Source organism: Haliotis rufescens, unplaced genomic scaffold (assembly GCF_023055435.1).
Source record: "Haliotis rufescens isolate VD_foot unplaced genomic scaffold, xgHalRufe1.0.p SCAF_2, whole genome shotgun sequence".
NCBI lineage: Eukaryota > Metazoa > Mollusca > Gastropoda > Lepetellida > Haliotidae > Haliotis > Haliotis rufescens.
Window position 1 is genome coordinate 54019231 of NW_025963890.1, and position 26405 is coordinate 54045635.

Below are 26405 nucleotides of genomic sequence, written 5' to 3' on the forward strand. Positions count from 1 at the left end.
GTGATCATGGTTCACGCACCACTAAAATCCCGTGCAACACAACCCCGGCGACCTGATCACCTGACATATCCAGCACCCTCATTCTCAATTCTATCACTATGGTGTTCGGACGTTATTCTTGGACAGAGAATTTTTTTATTTTTTTTATTTATTTATTTTTTTTATATATAAAATTTAAATACACGACCTCACTACGAAAGTTTACCATTACCACGAAGATAGAGTGGTATTAATAACGATGTCTACTGAGTACCACCTTTGTTTGTTGTTTAACGCCGCACTCAGCAATATTCCAGCTATATGATGGCGGACTGTAAATAGTTGAGTCTGGACCACACAATACAGTGATTAATATCATGAGCATCGATCCACGCAATAGGGATACAATGACATGCATCAACCATGTCAGCGAGCCTGACCACCCGATCCCGTTATTCGCCTCTTACAACAAGCAGAGTCGCCTTTTACGGCAAGCATGGGTTGCTGAAGATCTATTCTGATCCGGATCTTCACGGGTATGTTCCACAATGACAGTTTATGACAGTTTATGACGTTAAGTCTATGGAGTCTATTAAGTATAGGAGTTACAATCAACTTAGGAGTTGAGATCATCACCAGACAAACCAGTGATTGATATTATGAGCATCAGTCCACACAGTCAGGGCATTAAGACACACAATCAACCAAGTCACGGAGCTTGACAAATAAGACAAATAAAGGTTGCTGTGGACCAATTCTAACCCATGATAAAGAATGAAGTTAATATTTGAAATTCAAACAAATAGATCACATACCTGATGATAAACCCCTTCTAGTTTATTCTGCTGGAGCTTTTCTATTCTGAGGTGGCTGTCGTAGTCGCGTTGGCTGAAACAGGCAGGAATAGAAATGAACTATTTGACGTGTGCACCAGGGCACTCATAAAGGTTTTTGGATGTGCCCCTTGCAATTAAAGTGTGCCAACAAGAAGTTTCAGCGTTAGAAATTGGCACTAGTCCTGTAGTCCTTTCCAAGCTGTCAAATAGTTAAGGTATCATAAGGACTAGTAGAAATTTGTCATTTTTGAGGGGTTTTGCTATGTGATACCATTATGTGGTATAAATAAATTTAGTTTCTACCAAATGCAAGGTAATAAAAAGTAGTAATTCTGAAAGTTTGTCACCATCCTTTTCACGCAGATTGATGATACCCTTTTTTATTTCTGACACCATTTTCTGAAACATACTGTGCATTAGCTCATTCCAATGTTCATATTTTTAATCCCTTGTCGTGTTAAGTTTTGGTTTGATGTGATAAATATTGTCAGAAGGTACTGTTGGTAAAAACATATGATTGGTAAGTGTGCCCTGTAGCCACTGACAACTTATTTCAACTGGGTCATCATGTTTGAACATGTTAACTGTGCCATTGTCACTAAGATACAAGGACTTTTGAACCCTGGTGGAATGATGAATCATTTCTATATTCTTTATATTATGAAAGTCCAGGATACTGTTAGAGTATATTTTACTGCCTCTTCAATCAGTACATAATGCAACAGAGAGAGAAATGAAAATTTGAAATGTCTCTAATACAAGAAGTGTTGAAAATTGGTTGGATTGATCATAAAACATGGGTTGATAGTTTGTTGATATATATATATATATATATATATATATATATATATATATATATATATATATATATATATATATATATAAATATAAACTCAAACATAAAGAATTATTAATTAAGGAGTCTCTGTGTGTGTGTGTATTTTGTTAACACTGTTAACATTTGTTAAGCACTCAGTGATATTCCCGCTAATGACATGACGGCAACCCGTAATCAATCAAGTCTGGGACAAATAATCCAGTGATTGATATTATGAGCAGCAAACCATGCTATCAGGGCATGTTGACATGCCATCAACCAGGTCATCGGGCCTGATCACCCTGATCGCCTCTTATGACCAGCATAAACTGCTCCCAACCAATTCTAACTCAGAATCCCCCGGTCTAGCCATTAAATAAATATAGAGTATGTTGAGTATGTGGAATATTTTGAATCATGGATTGATTTAATATGTGATTGGGAATTTGTAGAATTTTCCTATTCGGAATATTCTATAAGTAATACGTTACCACTGTTATACCGAGGCTGTTGTCTCCCACAACTGCTGCTATAGCGAAATCTACCACAGAGATCTCAATTACCTCATGCAGCACGTGCGTAGCCACCTAGCTGCCATGTGACACCCTTCACTTTTGTCTCCTGCGAGAGCAAGTGCTCGGGGGACGGACGGGCGTGCAGCAGCCCAGTGGTAACGTATTACTTATAGAATATTCCGAATAGGAAAATTCTACAAATTACATTAAGTAATACGTTACCACTGTTATACCGAGGCTGACTATCACAGTAGGCGGTGGGGAGCACCTACAACCCGAATCCTGACTGCTAGCGTTCCTTCCGACCAGCGGAAGTAAACACCAAGGCGGAAGCACTCGATGCGCATGCACCTAGCTAGGCGTTACCCTATAGGAATACCAAAGCACTGTCAAGCGCATACCGTAAGGCTCAATCGTCATTGCCAAAACGATTGGTGACTCCAAACGGCCCCACTGGATAGGTATTTCATCGCCGCAGCGGATGAGAACACTGTATCCGCGTGAGCTTAATCTTAGATCAGGTTAAACAGTCGAAAAGAGGGAAATTAATTTCATTCAGACCGTATATCCCAGAGCAAGCCTACTTAGAGTATGCATTAGGCGCGTGACCTAATTCCAGTATTTGTAAGCATGCATCACAAGGTTGGGATACACGACAGACAATTAAAGACATAATTGTCAAAATACAAATAAGGACAAAGCACACAAAAAGCTGCCCTCACCTGTGGTGTGAGTGCGCTGGTTTGCGGGACCCCAACTCCTGTACCCACGGCAGTGGGAACATTGGAGTCGACCCAGATTGACCACCGTGCAAGGTCAGACGCCTGAGGAGTTCGGAATTGCGCTGGGCACACCCCTTAGGTGCCCGCTTGCGCCGCGATCCGCGGGCCAAGACGGTGCACACTCTCCACGACGGCATCAGCGACCTGTTTGAGGTAATGATTGGCAAAAACCGAGTCAGAACGCCAGTAACAACCTCGTAATATTCTGTGAACAGAGATATTCGAGTGTAGGGCAAATGTTGCCGCTAGCGCCCTGATCTCGTGCGGGTTTGACCCCGCTACCGGTAACCCCCGAGACCGGTACGCCAGATTGATGACAGAACGAAGCCACAACGCAATCGAGTTGCGAGTTATGTCAACCGTGCGATTAGGGTTACACGATATGAACAGACGGTCATGCCCTTGTCTACGTTCATTTGAAGCCTTAAGATAATACTTAAGGGCCCTAACCGGACACAGCGCTCTGTCCTCAGTATCAGCAGGATGTAAGATTTCTTTGAGTGATCTTACAGTGAATTCTCTCTCCGTTTGCCCGGCTCTCTGATTCTTGGCGACGAAGCCCATGAGCAGGCCCAGGCGGACCGCTCCTTCGTCACCCCTATCGAATCGTACCTTGGCGACATCGAGTGCATGAATTTCGGATACACGTGCCGCCGTGGCAAAGGAGAGGAGAAATGCTGTTTTCCAAGTCACATGCCGGAACGAAGTACTATGCAAGGGTTCATACGGAGCTTCCGTAAGTGATTGCAACACTAGGGAAAGATCCCAGGCCGGTGCCCGAAGGTGGCCCTTCTTAAGATCGTGCTGTTTGAAACCCTTGATAATACCCTGTATCACCGGCTCTTTGGAGAGACTGGTACCCATAGCAACGTCCCGTACCGTAGCAACGGACGAGACATAGTTGGCAATGGAACCCCCGGAGAGTTTCCGGGTCTCTCGCAAGTGAGACATGAAACGAGCAATATCCTGCACAGATACCTTATCTGGCGAATGAATGTGATGTTTACAACACCACTTCGTGAAAATAACCCAACGTGCATTATACACCTTCTGGGTAGAATCACGATGCATACTAACGTATGCCCGAAACGCCCGGCGAGAAAAAACTTTACTCCTCAGACGCTCGGTGACAACATCCACGCGTGCAGATTGAACTGCCCTGCGTTTGGATGAAGCTGACGGGTGTGAGGGTGGATCAAGAGATCCGGTCTCACAGGCAGTGGAAGTGGCGACTGCGTGACCTGGGTCAGCAAGTCGGGGTACCACGATCTGTTCAGCCACATGGGCGCGATCAGTAACATTCGACAGCGAACTCCTCGGAGCCGGCTTAGAATGTGTGGTATCAACGCTGTCGGCGGGTAAGCATAAGCGTCCAAGCCCGTCCAGTCTAACGCGAGAGCATCGTGATCGATGGCCCTCGGGTCCGGGACTGGTGATACAAACAACGGGAGTTGATTGTTGAACCGCGTTGCGAACAGGTCGACCATCGGACGACCCAAACGTTCGCACAGCCACTGAAACACTACTGGCTTCAGCATCCACTCTGCGGGGCTCGGATCCTGAGGCCTCGATAGAGCATCGGCCAGTACGTTCCGCACACCTGGGATGTGACGGGCGCGTATCTGGCACGGGACACTGTCCACCAGAGCGTTAAACTCGAACGTGAGATCGAGTAGCGAGTGACTGTGGCTTCCCCCCAGTTTGTTCACATAGGACACTACCGTCGTGTTGTCGGTCGCCAGCATGAGCCGGGCGTCGACGAGACGATGCTTCCAGTGATTGACTGCGTTGATCACTGCCTTGAACTCGAGACAAGTGATGTGAAGACCTAGTTCGTCTACGCACCACAGCCCCGAGCTCACCTCCCCCTTTAGATGGGCGCCCCAGCCCACTAGAGAGGCGTCTGTATACAGGGTCAACGTGGCCCGGTAGGGCCGCATAGAGACTCCTGATAAGACAATGTAAGGGACCGTCCACCACTCCAGATGCGGTCGGAGCCGATCCGGGAGGGCGACGGTCGCACTGTTCACCTCCGTTGCTAACAACTGGATTAAAAACCGTTGCAGCGGGCGGAGTTGGAGACAACCCCGTGCGGTGCAGTCCTGGGCTGATACAAGTAGCCCTAACAGCTGTTCCCAAAAGTGAACAGTCTGTTGCACCGCTAAGACTTTGGCAATCATCGCCTGAATTTTGTGCCACCGGTCTGGGGGGACAAAGAGGCGAAGGGACACCGTGTTGAACCGACCTCCGATGAACAGCAAGTTCTGAGAAGGGGTTAACTCGCTCTTGGGGAGATTGATAATCCACCCAAATTGCTCCAAGAGCCGACGTGCGAAAACGAGATGGCGTGACAGGGTGTCCGTCATTCGATTTGCTACTAGCGAGTCGTCCAGGTACGCGAAGTACCGGACACCCCTCCTGTCGAGGAACCCCACTATGGGGGTGGTTAACCGGGTGAACAGCCAGGGAGCGGACGTGTGAATCATTCTGAGTTCGGCACTGTCCTACTTGGGAACGAGAAATATCCTGGAGTAAAACCCCGGTGTTATTTCTGGTAGAGCTAACTCCTGTACTGCCCCTTCTCAACCTGCCGATGGCATCGGCGAGGATGGGAAGATCGGTTTCCGAATCGAAACCTGCCAACGGGGCAACGGTGAGCGGCGGATTCGCTTTGAGATCAAGCCGATAGCCGTACCGAATCGTGTTGACCACCCACGGGTCGTCGAACACTTGTTCCCAATTCTCCCAGTAAGTCTGGAGTCTGGCTCCCACTGGGGAAGGAGAGGGGGCCCTGACAGGTTGCGGCAGGCGCAACTGTCCAGGGCCAAGTGACTCGGGTTCGCCTAAGGGCCAACCGAAGTTGGCGCTGTCGGCATACGAACCCCTCCAATGAGAGTCACCTGGAGGGGCCCTTGCCGTCCGTCGACGACTTGGGCTTCCCCCAGTTCCCCGTCTTCCCGCGAAAAGGGCAGCTGATTGCCCATACCGGAGCCCTCAGGGCGGGGCTACTTCCCAGAGGAAGAAGAACCCGACCCATTAGACCTACCGGCCGCAGCAGCCTGGGGCGCGCTCCGGTTAGGAGCGGCACCCAGGCGCCTATGCAGGGACCCAACAAGAGCAAGTGTGTGCCGAGAGTCCTCGGCAACGTACTCCAGGGAAGCATTTAAACTGAGCAGGCAGTTGTAAATGCGCTGGTCACGGTCCGTGGGAGAACCTTCGACCAGACGGGCCGCTGCAGCCAAGTAAGTGTCTCCGTGAGACATGGAGTGCCGAGCGAGGGCGTCCAGCTGGTGCAAGGTAGCTTGCGTTACCGTAGCAGCCGGTGGGGCACGGACACCCAACCGCTCAACATGGGCCTCCACGGTAGGACCATCCTCGGGAAAGGCATGGTCATGTACCGGGAATAAACCCTTTCTCCACGACGTCGGAGGCAACGGGAGACACCGACCGGAGGCCGCCGCGAAGGCGTTCTCCAAGGAAGGCTTGAAACCGCGCAGCAAGGTTGATGCGGGGAAAGCCGTGTCGGAAGACTCATCGTATACCTTGGAGGAACCCACAGTCGTGGATTCCCCGCGGTACCGGCCGGGGCATGTCCTCAAAGAGGTCATAAACCATGGCCACGCGGTCCTAAACCGATAGCGGGAGCAACGGTTCGGGGGAAGGACCGGTGACCACGGGAGCCGCCGCCGTACCGGTGGACCCCGCGGCCACCGAAGTGGCCGGGGACGGAACAGCCAGCGGCCTATCCTGAGATAAGGCCGCCAGCTTGGAGTCCACAAGTTATGCAAGTAATGCAGCGACGGAATCCCCGGACAGCACACGGGCCGCCAAGAGATCCGCCGCTTTACCGGTGGACCCCGCGTCCGACCCCGCGGCCACCGAAGAGGCCGGGGACGGAACAGCCAGCGGCCTATCTTGCGATAAGGCCGTCAGCTTGGAGTCCACAAGTTTCGACAACAATGCGGCGACGGAATCCCCAGACAGCCCGAGGGCCGCAAGGGGATCCGCCGCAGCCGAGGAGGTGGTACCCGCATGGGGACCCCGACCGGACGAACCGGCCACCACAGGGGTGGAGACGGACTGTACGTACAGCCGGTACCGCTCAAACTCCGCAGGCCCCAGACCTTCGCACAGGATGCACCGGGTGTCCCCGCAAGGAACCCTGCACCGCGGGCAACGATCGTGGGGATCCCGGGACGACAAAAAACTTTCTGCACACCCCACAACTCCGAGGAGCAGGGGTAGAGGGGGTGAATACTGGGGACATATCCATGTTAGACATTGATTGTTTGCTATAAACAAAGAACAAAACATGGTTACAACGCACGCACCACAATGATTCACAAACGAACATTTTCACAAGAAAATAAACGAGCAATGTGAACATATAACATACACATATAACTTTTATTAAAGAAATAAGTTATGTTAACCCCCGAAACATACAAGAACAGGGGAAACGTAAAACACAACGTGCATACGCGAACCCCGCAAGTATATAGAAAAAAGGGCGGGAAAAATTTTCCGTTTGGCGGGAAAATTATAACCAAGCGTAGCTACCGCAACGCCCCATAAAAGCACAGTTTATTAGAGAATAAACTATAATAAATATCACCAAATCTTCAAGGAACGCTTCAGCAGGAGGAATACACGTCTTGCTACGCAGACGAAGGAGACAAGAGTGAAGGGTGTCACATGGCAGCTAGGTGGCTACGCACGTGCTGCATGAGGTAATTGAGATCTCTGTGGTAGATTTCGCTATAGCAGCAGTTGTGGGAGACAACAGCCTCGGTATAACAGTGGTAACGTATTACTTAATGTAATAAAGAATTTATAACTGATGAAGGCATGGTTACATGGAAACAGATGAATTGGAATCATTGGAACATAACCAAATGACAACTAACAGTACTCTTCCTCTACAATCTAAACATGCTAAACACTTGTCAGTTATATTTTATTTGACAAATATTTAAGTTTTTCAGAAACAAATATGCAAACATCATGTTCTGCAGTCTTAATATAAACTACTCAAAAGAAGTTAAAGAACACCCAATCTTTTTACATGACTGCATGGCAGGTGGGTATTGCAACACATAGCCTTCTAAGTGTGAGTGTTCCTTAACTTGTTTTCAGTGGTATAGAAGCCAGATGAGTCTGAGACTGTATTTTCGTACCCTGAAACATTGAGTGTGTGAGCAGTGTTTTACGCCACTTTTAGCAATATTCCAGCAATTTCACGGTGGTGGACACCAGAAATGGGCTTCACACATTTTACCAATGTCGGGAATTGAACCCGGGTCTTCAGCGTGACGAGCGAATGCTCTAACCACTAGGCTATACAACCCCCCCCCCCCGAAACATTAATAGGCACTGACCTTGGTGAAGCCTCTCTGTCTCATCAGCATGTTGACCTTGGAGTTGTAGAAGTCAAACACAAACTGGGCCATCTGAGACATGTCATCGATGACTAGCGGGGTGCTCTCTGGACGCTCTTGTACCTGTGGGGTGTAAGGAGTTTCGTGTCGGATAAATGTCGAACAGAAGGAAACAGTTGTTTGTAGTTTGTCTTGGGATAGCTCGTCCAAATACACTCATCGATTAACTTATGAGCCCCAAAACACCTGTTGCAAAACCATTTGCACATGTTTTTTGTAATCTCGTGCTTCTCATGCTCTGTATGTGACAGACTACGTTGAACAGCGTAACATCTTGAGTTGACATATTATCATTGTGGGACGAAGACGTCAATAGGACTCCAGTCCGGAGATTGCTTTGATAACATTAGAGAGAACTTCCATTATCGGGAAGTTAATACCATTTTATGATACAAAGTGGTTAATTTTCACGCTTTCGATGAATATATAGAAATGTAATTTTGGTGATATATTCATTGGTTTAAGGAAGGCAATGTGTTTCTGTTTTTTCAGACATTATCTTTTTGACTTGTTTATTTAATGGGGAATACAAACTGCCTCATTCACAAATGTCTATATATTGTCTTTCAGGGGTGAAAGTTTTTCATCCAAAACAACTTGTCCTTGTACATTAAACTTCTAATGCCACTCAAAAGCGAACATCTTATTTCAGTAGGTGAGTGGATGTGGTTTTGCATCTATTGGGGTTTGAGTCTGGACTAGGCAAACCAATGTATGATCCATGCCACAAGGTCATTCCCTGTAACCAGTGCATCCCTATTCTATACTGCTCCACTTTGATAGGGATGTTTCTATCTTTCCATGATACACACAACTGATTCCCATACGCCATGTGTATGTATAGATAGAGTGACATGCCTGATTATCCCTATAAAACTTGAGTAGCATACATGTAGAATATTCTTATTGGTGCACTTTTCTTTTGTTTGTTGTTTTACGCCACACCCGGCAATATTTCAGCTATATGTCGACGGTCTGTAAATAATCGAGTCTGGACTAGACAGTCCAGTGATTGACATCATGAGCATCGATCCACTCTTTCCTCCGACCTGGGAATTCCATGTTATTTCTGAGATGGTTGCTATGTTCAAATATCCCATTTGAACCATCCAGCACTGTGTTCCTTTAGATATTCCAACAACTGTATATTATAATGACAAAATAGCTTCTCCCTGTCGCTATACTTGAATCTAATTGTAATTTTGCAAAACGTCTCTAAAACATTTTGGCTCTTGGGTAATTAATTTAAAAAACAGATGACCCAACTTTGTGTGAAGAGTTTGTTACCCCTCTGTCAATACTGTACTTCTTTGCACAAACCAGAAATAAAAAGGATTCAGTCAGAATATGTTCTGCTGATTGTGAGAAACAAGCTGCGACGGTGAAGGTCAACATGGGAAATAACTCAGTATTTTTAAGATTCTCTGTTCAATCAGGATTTCTTATAAGCCTGGGCCTCAGTTATTCAGTAAAGTCCATGATAGAGCATCAGTCACCCAGATGAGACTCCTTTGAATGAATGATGCACAGACTGTGTCATTTGTTAACCTGGAAGATCAAACAGTTGTAGAAACTCATCCTTATTGTGATATAGGCAAGAGCAATAATATTCTAAAATGTCCTCGTTTCCACAGGCCATATTTGCAGGTATCTGAATCACCAGATGGACAGAGGAGTTGGTAATGAGCCTCACCTGTCTCTCGGGCGGAAACCCCTCCTGGGGCACGATGTGGATCTTCAGAGGGCGGGATGTCAACTGTGGACCAAACAGCAGGTATATTACTTGTCTTGTGCTACCATACATAACAGACATGGAAATAGGCCTAAATATAAAACAGTTGCTATTCACAACCACTCACAGTCATTATCATTTTAGATACAAACAATACAAAAGATATTTGGCAGCGATACTTTGACCAAAGTAGTGTTATCTCATGGGCATTCTGATTAGTTTGTTGTGTTTCGCACAGAACACTGACAAGTCTTCTTTAGGGAAGGGGTAAGTGATGATGAATGTTGACCATATGTGTGATGTGAACAAAATGATCTACATTGACTTACCCTGTTGAATATAGGTGTAAAGCCAACTTACTCTGTTGAATGTAGGTGTAAGGTCAACTTATCCTGTTGAATGTAGGTGTAAGGCCAACTGACCTGTTGAATGAAGGTGTAAGGCCAACTTACCCTGTTGAATGTAGGTGTAAGGCCAACTTACCCTGTTGAATTTTGGTGTAAAGCCAACTTACCCTGTTGAATGTAGGTGTAAGGCCAACTTACCCTGTTGAATGTAGGTGTAAGGTCAACTTACCCTGTTGAATGTAGGTGTAAGGCCAACTTACCCTGTTGAATGTAGGTGTAAGGCCAACTTACCCTGTTGAATGTAGGTGTCAGCTCGTAGCAGTTGCTGAAGAGGCCGACTCTAGCGAAGATGTACAGTCCCAGTCGAGCCCGGGACATGGCCACAACCAGACGGCGCACATCTCTATAAGAATAAAAGTAGGTGTTACGAGTGCAGTAAATAAAGCTTTGCCTACATGGTCAAAACTTTATTTTAACAAAGTCAAAATTATAACGTTGTCTCTTATCCCGGTCCACCCACCTGAGATGTCCAACGGTCTTGGTCCTGACGAGGGACAACAGGATGTAGTCGTTCTGCTGACCCTGATACCTGTCCACTGTGGTCACCTGAATAAACACCATTACACCATATGTATGATATGATTCCACGGAAATGATATTATTAAATGTAAACGTTCTTCATGGACTGGTGTCTCATAGAAAATAGCACATAATGTGCTAGTTTGCCTTGAGATTTTGTATACGGTAAATTAAATCAAGTATGAGATGTAATGTTCATCACCTGGTAATGAATCATCACAGTACCTTGTAATGACATAGCTAACATTAGTGTTAAGAGATGTGTGCATCCTCAATCATTCAGTGTTTCCATTCATATTGATGATATTCAAGAAACTATTCATTGTTGAACAATATTTCATTATTATACAAATTTCTCTTGATTTATTATTCTCTTCAGAGCTCCAGATAAGCTGCGTATCTACGTAAAATATGCATCAGAAATGCAGAAATACGCAGTAAAATAAAATCCAAGCGTATCAAATACGCAACGAACATTACAGATAAGCTACAAAAATAAAACTTGTGCATATCCTCAAATTATTGTGAAGGAACCCTGCGTATTCGATTAGCAAATCAGTAACTTATTTTGAAATTATAAACGGGCATTCCGTCAACCTTGCCAAACTCCACAATGACAGTTACATCACGATCATTTGCCATCACACATTCTTGTGGAAGTATCATGGTATTTTTGAGTCCTATAAAGCTCTCGAACCCACACGACACCAGTTTGCGTGGATTAGATGAATAGTGTTTTTAAATATTTAACTTAAATCTTAAAGCTTATCTGGAGCTCTGCTCTTAGGAAATGTTCATGTTTCTGTACTGGCACCAAGACATATCCGTGTCAGATTGTGTCAAGTGATTCTCTAATAGCAAGCTCTTAATGCCTGGAGGTCATCGCTTACTGACTGTTCGAACAGAACACTATTCAGCTGAAGATTTTGATACTTTGTTTTTGTCCAGGGTTTACATGGCCATTTATTTACTAGTCAGAAGCAAGTGGATATATGGTAGACTGTCCATATCTTAACGAGTCCCAAATGAATTGTGGAATACATAGATTTTAACCATGGTGTCCCGTTCAGACATGACAAAGCTTACCTTGTGAGGTCTGCCGATGAAGGGGTTGTCTCCACAGCGCTGGTGTATGACGTCACGGATCAGATGTTTCTGTCCGTTGTATGTCGTGAGGATGGAGATCTTCTCAGCCGGGTAACCAATCAGCCGCATGTACATGAAGAGAGCCACCACGTACTCCGCCTCCGCCAGGTTCTACAACACAAGGTCAGTGAGTGCAGGAGGTCAGAGCACCACAACACAAGGTCAGTGAGTGCAGGAGGTCAGAGCACCACAACACAAGGTCAGTGAGTGCAGGAGGTCAGAGCACCACAACACAAGGTCAGTGAGTGCAGGAGGTCAGAGCACCACAACACAAGGTCAGTGAGTGCAGGAGGTCAGAGCACCACAACACAAGGTCAGTGAGTGCAGGAGGTCATAGCACCACAACACAAGGTCAGTGAGTGCAGGAGGTCATAGCACCCAGAGGGTCATGGACAGAGGCGAAAAGACTTCCAGTTATACTCACTTTACTTTATAATTCATGTTGATTGGATGGTTCACACCAATTGCTACTTTGTTTTAATTGCTTGCGGCCCAACAAAGTAATGTCATGTGATGTCTACTCACTGTCGCAAATCATTGAACATGAGTGAGTGAGTTGGGTTTAACGCCGCTTTAACAGTATTCCAGTTATATCACGGCGTGTCAGCTTAATGTGGGAGGAAAGCCCACATTTACCACTTCGGTGAAACCCCTCGAGCATGGGTATGGTGCTGACAAACCTAGAAACATAATCGGGGCAAACCGGGATTCGAAACCACAATCATAGGTTTCTGGCATGCCCAAAGGAATCGCAGTGCCTTAGACGACTGGGCCACCCCATTGAACATGATCCCCCATTATTAATTGTATTATAAAACGGCTTATTTATCTCAAACAATAGACCGAGATGAAGTCACAACTTGAGATTAGGAAACCCACATGTATCTACATTGGCTCAGGCTATTGGGAGTATAGAGAATAACATACGTGCAACCTGTCCCTCATGAAATAATCTGGAAAACTGATTCACAGATAATCCATTATTCCTCATTTTATTCCTCATTTTATTCCTCCTTATTCTCTCAGTCTTTCATCACAGTCAGCAGTATTCCAGTTACATCATGGTATCCTAGCCCAGGCACATGTTTGATTTTTGTTTGTTTGTTGTTTAACGCTGCACTCCGTAATATTTCAGCTATGTGACAGAGGTCTGTATTAATCGAGTCAGGACCAGACAATCCAGTGATTGACATCCATGCAAATGGTATACAAAGATATGCATCAACCAAGTTAGCAAGCCTGAGCACCTGATCCCATTAGTCGCCTTTTACGGCAAGCATGGGTTGCTGAAGATGTGGACAGGGATCAAACCACCGACCTTCTGCTCAATCTTCTAGACAATGGAGGTGGTCATGGGATGAGTGAATGGAGTAAAGTTGTAGTTAGCAATTTAATTTTTAACAAAAACAACAACATGCATCGTGAAATACTTCAACAGAGACAATCTTACTGCTTACTACTACCAGCTTAATGACATGCCAGACCTACCTGGTAGAAGTATGGATTTGGTTCTGACTCCCCGATACCATTAAAGTCGCCCACGTCCACCAGCTGATAGTCGAACACAAAGCCTGGATTGGCCATCTGGAACTCAGGGCGGTTGAGGACGTGGGGGAGACTCCCCAGCTTCTTGTAGCGCCAGTTGTACAGACTGGCCAAACTGGGGGGAACAAAAACATTATTAATTCATTAGTGTCAAGGTTATTGGAAGGCAAATGATTTACATGTCTACCAGCAGTGAAAATTGTAATCCAAGGTCAGCACTCCAAGTCTCCCTAAAATAGGACTTACCTTGCTCTGGCTCTCCCCTGTGCGTCAAGGTCCACAGTCGGCACTCCAAGTCGGACCAGCCGGGTGAAGAGAGACTGCTCCATGTTAGAGAACTTCTGGAAGGCCATGTTCTTGATGACTGGGGGTAGCTGGTGGTGGTCACCGATCATGATCCATCGCTTCAACCGGTTGTTGCCATCCTCGGGGTTCTGATGAAGGAAGTACGGGTAAAAGTATGTATTAGTATTTTTCCCTTGTTTTCTGTCCATGTGGGAATTACGGTTTAGGAAAGGTCCCCAGAAACCTATGTCGGTCGTAAGGTGACAACTTGATAGCGTGATCAATCTTGGGGACTTCGTTGATAGCGTGTCATGTTACCCCAATATCATGGATCGTTGTTCAAGATATAAATCACTGGATTATCTGGTCCAGACAGATTATTTACAAGTTGCTTTCATACAGCTGGAATATTACTGACTGCAGCGTTAAAGAACAAACATGTATACTTTCAGCTGTAAAAGATTAAAGGGGACTTAGAAGGCCTGCAACTCCTAGTTTACTCTTAGCAATGTCTAATACTGACACTCTGCTCATCTTGAACTATAAATAAATCATGACCACATATTTCATGGTTTCCGTGACCTTACGTTTACAATCTTATAAATATATGAAGGTATTTCTCTGTTACCTTGGTGATAATGATTAATACTTCAAGCAATCCCAAAATCTCCATTTCACTTGGCTTAATAGGGTTTCTTTGTAAAAATAGAGATTTTTGGGGTTTCTTTGTAGTTAAAGAATAATGTGCAAATCTGGAAGTGGATTTACGGTAAGTGTGCACACCATAATTTTTATGGTAAAAACTTCACAGATTGCTTATTTAATCATAAACACAAAAAGGTTTTGACAAAACGAAATCAGTGACATCATTCAGTGCAATATTATAACATGAGCCCCGCCCATTCTATTATCAGCCAATCAGGAAACAGTAGTCCATTAGTGGGCGTGGTCTACTTTTTTTCAGTTACTGAAAAAACACACACACAAATTGCTTGGTTACCCAATCAAATGTGACGGGATAAATTGAAATTGATCTATGTTTATATGTGCACAGTACCTGCAGCAAGAGAGGGATGAAAGTCTCGATCTCCAGAATCTGAGCTGCCTCCTCCATCAGAATGTTGTCAAACTGGAAACAGAATACAATGTGGCTCCATTTAATAATTCTCATTACTATGACTTAACTGGCAATATAAAAACGTTAGTACAAATTGTGTTCTTTCATTTAGATACTCACCAGACACAAACCAAATATGGGGAAAACATGATTAACATCAATCATTTTTTTATGTGGGGAGGGAGGGGGGATGGGGTGTGTGTGTGGGGGGGACATTTTCCGAATAAATAACATCCGAATACCAAACAGGCATACACATAAACATTCTGCCAATAAAGATCCATCAATGGCAACATACTCACTTTTCTTTCTGTGCAAGAAAAAGGTACCTACATGTTTATATAATTCTGATCATTTTTAAAAAAAAAAAATCATCTAAAAGATTGAATAAATATCAGCAAGGCCTAACATATATCCATATGGTAGAACCGTTACCTTGAAGCCCACACTGACGAGGTCCCTCCTCTTCAGGGCAGCATGGGTACAGGTCATGGCTATAATCTTGGCCTCCTTGATCAGCAGGTAGTTGGCCCGGTCAGCGCCACTCCGCAACAACTCAAACGCTCGGAACTCCTGCAGAGAGAAGAACTTGTGTGAATGTTTTTTCGGCTATATATTGTCATCATACCAGTCACGAACTGTGAGTCAAGCACCAGCCACTGGCTCCCGGTGACAACATTTAAACATGCCGGACTGGGGCAGAGGGAGGTTATCACTGATCAACACTATTGTAGCAAAAACATATTGGCCTTTATCAGGATACCTTGCTCCGATCTGATATGCCTTGACAACTGGGCCACCTGTGCCCCTCTTGGTACGTATGTGCTGACTTCAGTTTAGTTGCCTCTTACGACAAGAAAATGGTGCTGGTGACCTATATTCTTACCTGGAGCACATCTTAAGACTGAGCGTGTGTGTACGTGTGTGGAGTAAGTGGGTGGGGGGCAGGGGTGTTAGGTGGGGTGGGGGTCACCAACCTCCTCTTGCAAGCATGGGACACAGGGGCGTACCCTTCCCTGGCATCCCCACAGGGCCTTTAGGTATTAGGGGTCTATAGGCATTAGTGGCCAAGAGGTATTAGGGATCTAGAGGTAATTGGGGCCTAGAAGTATAAGGGGCCTAGAGGTATTAGGAGTCTAGAGGTATTAGGGGTCTAGAGGTATTAGGGGCCTTTAGGTACGAGGGGCCTAGAGGTATTAGGGGCCTTTAGGTACAAGGGGCCTAGAGGTATTAGGGACCTAGAGGTATTAGGGGCCTTTAGGTACGAGGGGCCTTTAGGTACAAGGGGCCTAGAGGTATTAGGGACCTTTAGGTACAAGGGGCCTAGAGGTATTAGGGACCTAGAGGTGTTAGGGGCCTTTAGGTACAAGGGGCCTACAGGTATTATGGACCTATAGGTTTTAGGGTCCTTTACATATTAGGGGACTATAGGTCTTATGGACCTATAGGTTTTAGGGTCCTTTACATATTAGGGGACTATAGGTCTTATGGACCTATAGGTTTTAGGGGACTTTACATATTGGGGGCCTATAGGTATTAGGGACAACTTGACCACTATAAGAGTTGATAAGATTGTCCCACCTCCAGTTGGGTGAATATCTTCTTGATGTGTCTGAAACAGCCCTCCGCGATGTCCAGATCCTCTGCGTAGCTACGCCGCTTGAAAAGAGGTTGAGGAGCATTGTCGAAGAATTTGCTGAAGGGGAATATCTCGTTGATCACTTTCACATTCTGCTCCTGCAAAAAATAAACGTGGTGATAAAATGCATAAAAAATAGTGTTTGTTTGCTTGTTTTGTTGGTGACCTATTCTTACCTGACCCACAGAACATTAGTGTTGCATAACATGCAAAATACATTGTAAACATTTATGGGCAATGAATTCTTGAATGACCGGAAAGTAGCCTATTAATAGAAGCTGACACTAATTATGCCATAGGAATATTTTCTATACTTACTTTATCCTTGGTGGCCCTTAGCTTACTCAGGAATTCTTCCCATCTTGCTAATACCTGCAATGAGAGTTATCATTTTTTAACAAATAATATTCATTAACATATTTATTGCTAAATAGAAACATGACATGGTAATACAACAGGTGATGATTGTGTTAATGTTAACTTTAAGTCAGTGAGTGTACTGGTAAAGTGCCCCCTTACCTGATACAGGTAGAAGTAGCCGGCGGTCTCACACGTGTACGACATGTCACCGGTCACTCCCAGACTGCCCTGCAGCCTGGCCACTTCCTCCAGCAGCTCAAGTCGCTGAGCCAGAACGTAGTTCACACGACCATATCTGCCAGCAAAACAAGATGCTGGTATTTCGATGTTTCTCTCATGGAGTTAATGTGAGTTAAAGTAAAATGAAAAGTATATACCAGTAAAATTATTCATTTGGCAAATATTATACAAAAATACATTCAAGTCTGCATTTTTAATGAAGTTTAAAAAGATATTTTGCTTTTCTATTGGATGAGAGGCCGGTTACATTACCACAAAACTGACATTCATACGTTTCTTTTACAAAACTGTATGCTTGAAATGATGGAGAAATTGATGGACTACTTCCACATTCCTTGGGAAAATCCTGGAAATACCCAAACACAAATAAATACAGAAGCATTGTTTCTGATTTCTTAGACCCTTTAATCTTGAACTCAATGTTTTGGCATACATTGGGTAGCGTCATAGTTTGACTGATGCCCATGCACAGATATCCTCACTACACTTTAAACAATAATAAGAATGTTTAATTACCTGCTGAAGTCTTTCTCAGTTTCAAGAGCCTCTTCACCGTGACCTAGACGTAGCAAATGTCTCTCGTCAATATCAAGCGCCATGATCTTCTCAAACAGCTGGTTCAAGGCCTACAACAAACCCGATGTACAGGCGTTATATAACCGAATGATACAAGACACTTAACTCTTGACTCTTACACAGAAGTATAGTTCTATTCCAGCAATATCACAGCAGGGGACATCCAGAATGGACATAATTCCCCTGTGGTAAATTAAATGTGTTATTTAATTGTAAAAAGTCAACATTTTACCAACAATTTTGCCTTTTATCATCAAACTTTAAAGCATATCTTTCTATGAAACATAAGCTGGGTTTGGGTGGGTTCAGTTTAACACTGCATTAAATAGTATTTCAGTTTACTTAGCGTGTCAGCTTGATGTTGGAGGAAAGGCTGAGTTTAGGTGAGGTGGATGTGTGCGTGTGTGTTTGAATTTGTGATTAGAGCACATGATAATAGGTTCCTGGCACACCTAAGGGACATAACTCTACACATCTAATTGTGGTGCCTTTCATGACTGGACCAACTCTGCCCCAATCTGGATAGAAACTAGTAGTGGGACTATACACCAGCATATCGGTGGATTGCGCTTTTTTACTTCTTGATACAAGTTTCGATCACAGTCACACACTAAGTAAAAAGTATCGGTTCTAACCTTAAATTCTATTCTTTAATAAATGTTACACTAAAGACTAATTACTAGTGAAAATGAGTAGTGAAAAGACAAATATTTTCATCCACTGCGCCATACTTGGCACTGCCAACTGTAAATCGCCAGGTATTTGGCCATCCTGTCTATGAAAAAGATGGCTTACACCCCACAGATTAGAACACATGCAAGTAACATGATACGAATCGGATCTCACAGTTGGTGTATTCTCCCACCCCCAGTAGAAACTAGGATCAATATCAAAACAACTGCTGGCCTCAAGGGGTTTGATGTAAGAAATAAACGAGTGGAAGTTGTTAATCAAACAATAAAACACTAGAGGGAGAATAAACCACGAGATCGTCTCATCTGTGTTGCCCGGCTACACTATGGGAAACAACTCACTAGACACTCCCCTCTTCAAAATAACGTCCAATTTACGACGTCATCAAGTTGCAAGCGCATATTCAAATCTACCAAAATGACGTCACGATGGAACAATGTTTTATCGTGAAATAAACCATGTTTTTACCTAATTTTTCTTTGCAATTTATCTCGTAGCTATCTTCCATGTAACGATGCTATACGATGTGTGTACCTGGTTAGAGTGAGTGACTATGAGCGTCCTCTGGTCGGGGAAGTTGTGGTAGATGTTGGAGATGATCTGTACCGCCACGTCAGTCTTCCCTGTTCCCGGGGGTCCAACCACCATCGTCAGCCCTGGCTGCATCCCCGCCCGGATAGCCTCTATCTGAGTCGGGGTGAAGTGGATGGAGTTTCTGTCAACAAGGCACCACATGGCATCAGAAGGTGGTTACATATACAGAATTGCACAACAAGTGCATTGTCAATACTTCATGGTCTTTGAAATAAAATGTGATTTCGTGGCATTTGATTGGCTAACCAAACAATCACTTTTGCATTTATGTTTCCGTAAACCGAAACTAATGGACCAATGTTTCCTGATTGGCTGAAAAAACAGTAAGTGAGGATTGTGTTGCATTATGTGTTGAATAATGTCACTAATTTCGTATAATTAGCTAAAGTATTTTTTTGTTAGAGAGTGAATGAGTGAGTTTGGTTTTACGCTGCTTTTAGCAATATTCCAGGGGGTAGGGTCCTCGTGCGTGCATGCGTGCGTCTGTGGGTGAGTACTTACCTCCGGGGTTGGTTGTAGGCGTAGGATCCTGGTGTGTGCATGTGTGCATCTAAGCATGAGTACTTACCTCCGGGGCTGGTTGTAGGGGTAGGGTCCTCGTTGGTGCATGCGTGCGTGCATCTGTGCATGAGTACTTACCTTCGGGGCTGGTTGTAGGGGTAGGGTCCTCTGTTTGGTGTGACATGAGGCTGAACTTCCGCACTCAAACTGACAGGACCTGACGGACGGTCAACACCCTCCTTCCTCTTGCTCTCAGACTTCTCTTCTTTGAAGTTTATCCTGAAAGTACCAGTTTGGTATGTCTAGTTTCTGCCAGCAGTGTTCGAACATAACTGATAAAAACAAGACCTACATGGAAACATTTTCACAGATTGAACTTGGTCCTGGACACCATTCCCTATACTACCAAAGCTAAACTGACTCATGAATGTTTATCCCTGTGGTGAAATGCTGGAGGTGAGATGAAATGGGGTTTAACGTCGCGTCCAAGATTGTTGCACTTATATAGCGACGTTCATGCACGTGTCTGTCTGGCTGCTTGTACTAGTCCGGACTGATGTCGATTTATAGTGCTAGCACACTGAGATACCATACCGCAGTATAACATGAATACCCCACTCAGACACAGTATACTGACTCCGAGCCGACCAGTCCTTGTTTTAGCCCCTTAATGCCGAGCGCCAGACAGGGTAACAACAAGTACCATCTTTTAACGTCTTTTGGTATGAGGCGGCTAGGGATCGAACCCCGGACCTTCCACTCTCCGGGCGGACGCTCTACCACTAGACCACGGAGCCGGTGTGAAATGCTGGAGCATTGCTTGCACGAAGACAGACAATGGATACTTTGAGCCACATCTAAGGGCACATTAGATGACTCTGCCATCCATGCCTAAGAAAGATAAGAAGACTCTTGTCTTGTATGAACAAGTTGGTTGCTGTTCACACAAATGTATGGAAAATAAGTCCACAGATATTTTATCTATTATTTATCAACTTATCTTAAATCAAGACTAGAAGCCAAAAGATGCTTATGAAAATATTTACTTAACCCATCATAATAACTATCTTGGCAGACAAAATTAGTAAAATTGAAGTATTTGAAGTATATTTGATTCTGTCAAATGTCTTATCCATTGTGGATTTGTGATGATCTTCAAGTTTTGGTACAGATCATGTCTACCAGAAGCCACATGAAACAAATTCTACGAGAGTACTATCACCCTCTCAATGGAATCGTTCAGCCAGCATTGAACTTCAGTGGTCACATGGTGCTGTGATGGAATTAGCAACACAACTAGTTGGGACAATTTCTTCTTCAGCTGGACCCCACACAGCTTCTTATTTTTGTCAAATTCAGCAAAAAATGCATGAAGGAGTAATGAAGGATAAGTAAAAAAATCAGACAATCGTGGGTATTATCATATCATCTGCTGAACTCGTCCCACTGCACATGTCGGAAGCGGGGCTGCTGGGTAAATGTTATGTTGTGATGAGGACAACGATATAAGGGTCTATACATAACACTAAAACAGTATAATAAATAAGTTAGTATCCATAAATACTTTGTCTATTTTGTCATCTTTCAACTGCTATGAAAATGCCCATCACACAATTCATAACAAGTTGACATGTGTAAGTATGAGTGTGTGCGAAACTGTGTAAGAATGAAGTGTCTAATGTAGTTGGTTGGTTGTTTAGATAAGATTGGCCTTACCAGGTAATTACATCGAACTCAACAGAGAGACATGTATTTAGTTTTTGTTACATTCTCACCTGTATATTAATCACTGAATCTGATACCTGTTCCTATTTTTATTAGTACCTGAAAGGTGGGATCTGCTTCTCTTTGTCATCTGTTGCCACGGTGACATGGTGTTCTGGGAAGCTGGCCTTGAGATGGTCAAGGTCAAGAAATGTGTCGTTCCAGTCTAGACTTGGGATCTTGTTGGGCATTCTGGAAACAAAAAGATAATGATTATGATGCTGATGAGCGGCTGAGTGAGTGATTAGTGTTGACGTGGGTGTGCCTGGATGCGTGCATGCATGCTTGTACTGGTCCTGACTTCAGCCAGTGTTATAGTGCTAGCCCACTGAGATACCATGCCACAGTTCAACCTTTATACCCATCTCAGACACAGTATACTGACTCTGAGCCGACCAATCCTTGATTTATCTCCTAAAAACTGATACCAGACAGGATAACAACAAGTACCATCTTTTAACATCTTTTAGTATCAAACAACTGACCTTCCGCTCTCCGTGCAGGCCCTCTATCCACTAAACCACAGAGGCACTGTTGGCTAGCACTTATTGGTCATAATACATACTTGTCATAGTGAGCTGCGTCCGGCTCCCCGTATCCCAGGATGAGGTCGTGCAGCCAGTCCGGCACCACACAGTCGGTGTTCATCAGGTCTCGGATCGTCTCCAATACAGCCTTGAAGTTGTTCTCCTTGGGTTTACGTCTCATCATCACGTTGAATGTTTCATACACATCCTGTCACAGAAACAGTTGCCATAAAGACAGTCTGTGATGAATTAAACATGAAAGTCTAATGGTCCTTGTCCCTTGCGTAAACAGGAGTCATCAGGAGATGAAATATCCCCCTGGTCTGGTACAATTTGAAAATGGAGTTTAGCTACTCATGCTACTCATACCCCACTTTGGATATCCCATAGGATACCTTCAGTTCAGTGAAGAAAAGAAATAATGCTGTTCAGTCTTTTCCAAAATCCCAACTCATCAAAAGGCACCAGTTCACCACTACATTGGTCTATATAGCAAGTTTCAATAAGAAATATTTATAAGTCCAAACTGATTCCATGGATACCGTAAAACATAAAAATGCTAAAAATCCGGAAAAAGCAAAAGGCACTAATTCAGGATCTGTTTGATATATCTGACAAGTTTTGTTGAAAGATATTGAACGATTGTTGAATTGTGCTCCACAAAACGAAATCCACCGCTTATGAGACCAGGTACAAATCGATTCCTTGGAAATCGAGAAAAAGAAAAATGCAAAAAATCGGTTAACAGCAAAAGGCCCCAATTCAGGATTTGTTTGGGCCAGTTCCAACCCAGAACCCCCATGGAGAATGACAAGTGATAGACTGGGGACCTATTCTAACTGGGGTCAACACTGAGGCACATTATGTATGAGTATAATACAACCAGGTACTGACTGTTTCAGTTTTGACCTCTCACCTCTCCTCCATTCACAGTGTTGGTCATGTCCTGCTGGTACTGGTTGGGATCCAGCCACACCCGGAACGTCCTTGTGTCGCCCTTTAACTCTGGCTTGGGCTCCGGACCTACACGGAATCATAACAATGACAGTCATCATGACAACACTGACAGGCGATACGAAGCTATGGTAGCAAATGGGACCAGGGTGACTACTTTGTTTGTTTGTTTGTTGTTTAACGCCACACTCAACATTATTCCAACTATATGAGAGCGCTTTGTAAATAATTGAGTCAGGACCAGACAATCCAGTGATTAACATAGCATGTATCGATATGATGACATGCATCAACCAAGTCAGCTAGCCTGACCACCCGATCCCGTTAGTCGCCTCTTACGACAAGCATAGTCGCCTCTTACGGCAAGCATTGGTTGCTGAAGACCTATTCTACCCCTGATCTTAACGGGTCCCAGGGTGATCACTACTTAAAAGAAGTAAAAAACACCCGATCTTTTCATTTGACTACTGCTTATCTGTCTGTGATGAATTAAACATGAAAGTCAAATCTTTTCATATGACTACAGCTTATCTGTCATGGCTGGTGGGTATTGCAACACACAACATTTCAATTGTGGGTGTTCTTTAACTTGTTTTGAGTAGTATATTTGAGTAAACTGGCCTTTTCATAAACGAAACCAGATGTTAACCCCCAAAACATACAAGTACAGGGGAAACGTAAAACACAACGTGCATACGCGAACCCCGCAAGTATAGAGAAAAAAGGGCAGGAAAAATTCCCCGTTTGGCGGGAAAATTATATCCAAGCGTAGCTACCGCAACGCCCCATAAAAGCACAGTTTATTAGAGAATAAACTATAATAAATATCACCGAATATTCGAGGAACGCTTCAGCAGTAGGATACACGTCTTGCTAACGCAAGCGAAGGAGACAAGAGTGAAGGGTGTCACATGGCAGCTAGGTGGCTACGCACGTGCTGCATGAGGTAATTGAGATCTCTTTGGTAGATTTCGCTATAGCAGCAGTTGTGGGAGACAACAGCCTCGGTATAACAGTGGTAACGTATTACTTAATGTAATAAACATGATAGTCAAATCTTCTCATATGACTACAGCTTATCTGACATGGCTGGTGGGTATTGCAACACACAGCCTTCCAATTGTTGGCATTCTTTAACTTGTTCTGAGTAGTATATATAATAATAGAACGGAGTTTTAATACCCTGGATAATAGAGGATGAGCACTGTATGACCATTGGTTGTGGATTTTACAACATTTCAAATAGAACCCTGAAGACGTACAATAACAATGTACTCAGAAGCAGTAGCCATATTGCTACATCCTCCTCATCGTCTAAAGGTGCCGCCACTCACCCTCTTCAATGACTTTCCCTGCATCATCTAGCATGCCCTCTATCTCACAGCCCCGGACGTAGGCCAGGCCCACTTGTGGGATGAAGGGCTCCTTGTGTTTGTACTGGTACCCGATGGTCACGGATGGACGCAGGGTCACCAGGAAGGCGACGTCATGCTTCCTTAAACCTGGTAACAGTGCAGTGTTGGATCAGAATTAGTGCCATTAAGCAAGGTTGTTTGTTAATTGTTTAACACCACACTCAGCAATATTCCAGCTGCATCAAGACAGCTGACATTGATTGTTGAGTGCATACCGATTCCGGGGTAATAATAGCACTTTGAGCATGCCCCTGTGTGGTGTGAAAATATTCGCAATATATATGGCCAATTATTATTATTATTATTATTATTGATGATGATGATGACAACCTGTAAATATCCAGTCAGGACCGTGATCGATATTATGAGCAACAATCAATGCCATTGGGGTACGACGACCAAGTTTGACCACCTGAGCCCCATTCCACAAAGTGATCATAGCACTACGACTGTCATGAGCTAAAGTATGGGAGTTGAGATCACTTCAGTGGTAGGATTGCTTTGTGGACAGACCCTTGATCCAAGTCAAAATGCATCCAGACACTGTACCGTTTTCCTTCCATGCCTGCAACACTTATGTTAGACAAGTAAAGATGTCAGTTATCTCCCCTGGTCCATGCTCAAGTATACCTGACCCCACACAATGCAGTGAGCAATACAGATCCCCATGGTCCCCTGTATGGTAATCTACCTTTGGTTGCTGGCGATCTATAGCCCAGTTTTATGTTGTACCTTCTAATAACAGTTATAACTTTTTAATGCTCCAATATGTGTTCTAAATATAATCTGTGATAATCTAGTTATTGTACTGTCCATCATCGACAAGTTTTTGTATGTTATTACTTTATAACTTGTTCTAGTTGCGATATGGTTGAAATACTGCCAATGTGAATTTTGCTCTCTCACTCCCAACTCACTCACTCACTTACTCCCAACTCACTCCCAACTCACTCACTCACTCACTCACTCTACATCCTGTGTTTACCTTCCCACTCCCACTTGACTTCGGGCCTGACACTCAGGTTGAGGGAGATGTCTGCTCGCACCTGGGCTGGGTGGTTCTCTCCAATCAGGGGCTTGGCAACCTGTCAAACCAACCATAGACATCACATCAGACTGCCCTATACTCAATGTGGACCTTGAACTGTCATACTGAACAGAATGACAGAACAGCGGGGAGGATAACTTTCAAATTTCTCAACCGCACCATGACCCATTAGCCAAGGACAATGGTACAAAATGAAATATTTGTGATAACTTCACCACCAAGCAGACCAGATATGACTTACACATCATACTTCCTACACAACAAGTGGCCTAGTCATCAAAGGTGCCACAATTCCCTTACCGTATTCGAGGTAATAAGCGCCCAGGGCGCTCTAAAAATTAGGAATAGGGGTCTCTTATAAGAATATTATTTTGGTGAAAGATAAATTTCGTGGTTTATGCTGACAGCCTGAAATGTTGATGGACGACAGATATATTTTTCAAGAATTTAATTGCCGATAATTAAAGGTGCATATAACACACGATTGTGTATTATACGCGAATAAATAAGTCTTGTGTACATTGATCAATCGGAAGGGGTGCTAATTGGGATTGTTCACTAGACAATATATAGCAAATATCGCCGTGGGCGCTTATTAGAGCGGGGCGTTTATTACGTCGAATGCGGTAATTCCCTTAGGTTATCTGTTGACCTCTCTTGTTAGTTTCCACCTTTGTTATCTTATTACTTTTGTTGTCCTTCCATGTACTTATATATGCTCTCTGCCTCATAGCATTCATTCCCCTGATGAAGGAGTAAGCATATACTCCGAAAAACATTGTGTTTCTTCATAACAAAGAAGTTGACGTCCATAAATTCTCTTCCTTATGTGTATCACTTCTAAATGCCATTCAAAGACTTCTCTTAGGGATGCTAGGAACTATAATCAAGATTTGATTCCTAGAATTGCCCTGATAATGTTTCTACGTTTTTGTCAGCACCACCTGCGCTGGTGGCTTTCACCAAGGCGTTACAC

General features: G+C 44.1%; 1 protein-coding gene across 1 annotated transcript in view; it reads right to left on the bottom strand.

Annotated features, from left to right (window-relative positions):
- LOC124140715 (RNA helicase aquarius-like) overlaps positions 1-26405 on the bottom strand; it is a 75196-nt gene that overhangs the window by 16918 nt on the left and 31873 nt on the right. The window contains exons 19-39 of the mRNA XM_048400161.1: positions 25367-25466; positions 24301-24468; positions 22929-23035; positions 22051-22220; positions 21546-21677; positions 19860-20000; positions 19161-19341; positions 17874-17983; positions 17277-17412; positions 17076-17129; positions 16700-16855; positions 15554-15691; positions 15059-15130; positions 13963-14150; positions 13660-13831; positions 12112-12282; positions 10967-11052; positions 10738-10849; positions 10061-10123; positions 8308-8430; positions 795-867 (exon numbers count right to left, since the gene is read on the bottom strand). Coding sequence (XP_048256118.1) covers positions 817-867; positions 8308-8430; positions 10061-10123; positions 10738-10849; positions 10967-11052; positions 12112-12282; positions 13660-13831; positions 13963-14150; positions 15059-15130; positions 15554-15691; positions 16700-16855; positions 17076-17129; positions 17277-17412; positions 17874-17983; positions 19161-19341; positions 19860-20000; positions 21546-21677; positions 22051-22220; positions 22929-23035; positions 24301-24468; positions 25367-25466 — 2631 coding nt within the window. The 3' untranslated portion in view covers positions 795-816. The remainder of the gene's footprint in view (positions 1-794; positions 868-8307; positions 8431-10060; positions 10124-10737; positions 10850-10966; positions 11053-12111; positions 12283-13659; positions 13832-13962; positions 14151-15058; positions 15131-15553; positions 15692-16699; positions 16856-17075; positions 17130-17276; positions 17413-17873; positions 17984-19160; positions 19342-19859; positions 20001-21545; positions 21678-22050; positions 22221-22928; positions 23036-24300; positions 24469-25366; positions 25467-26405) is intronic.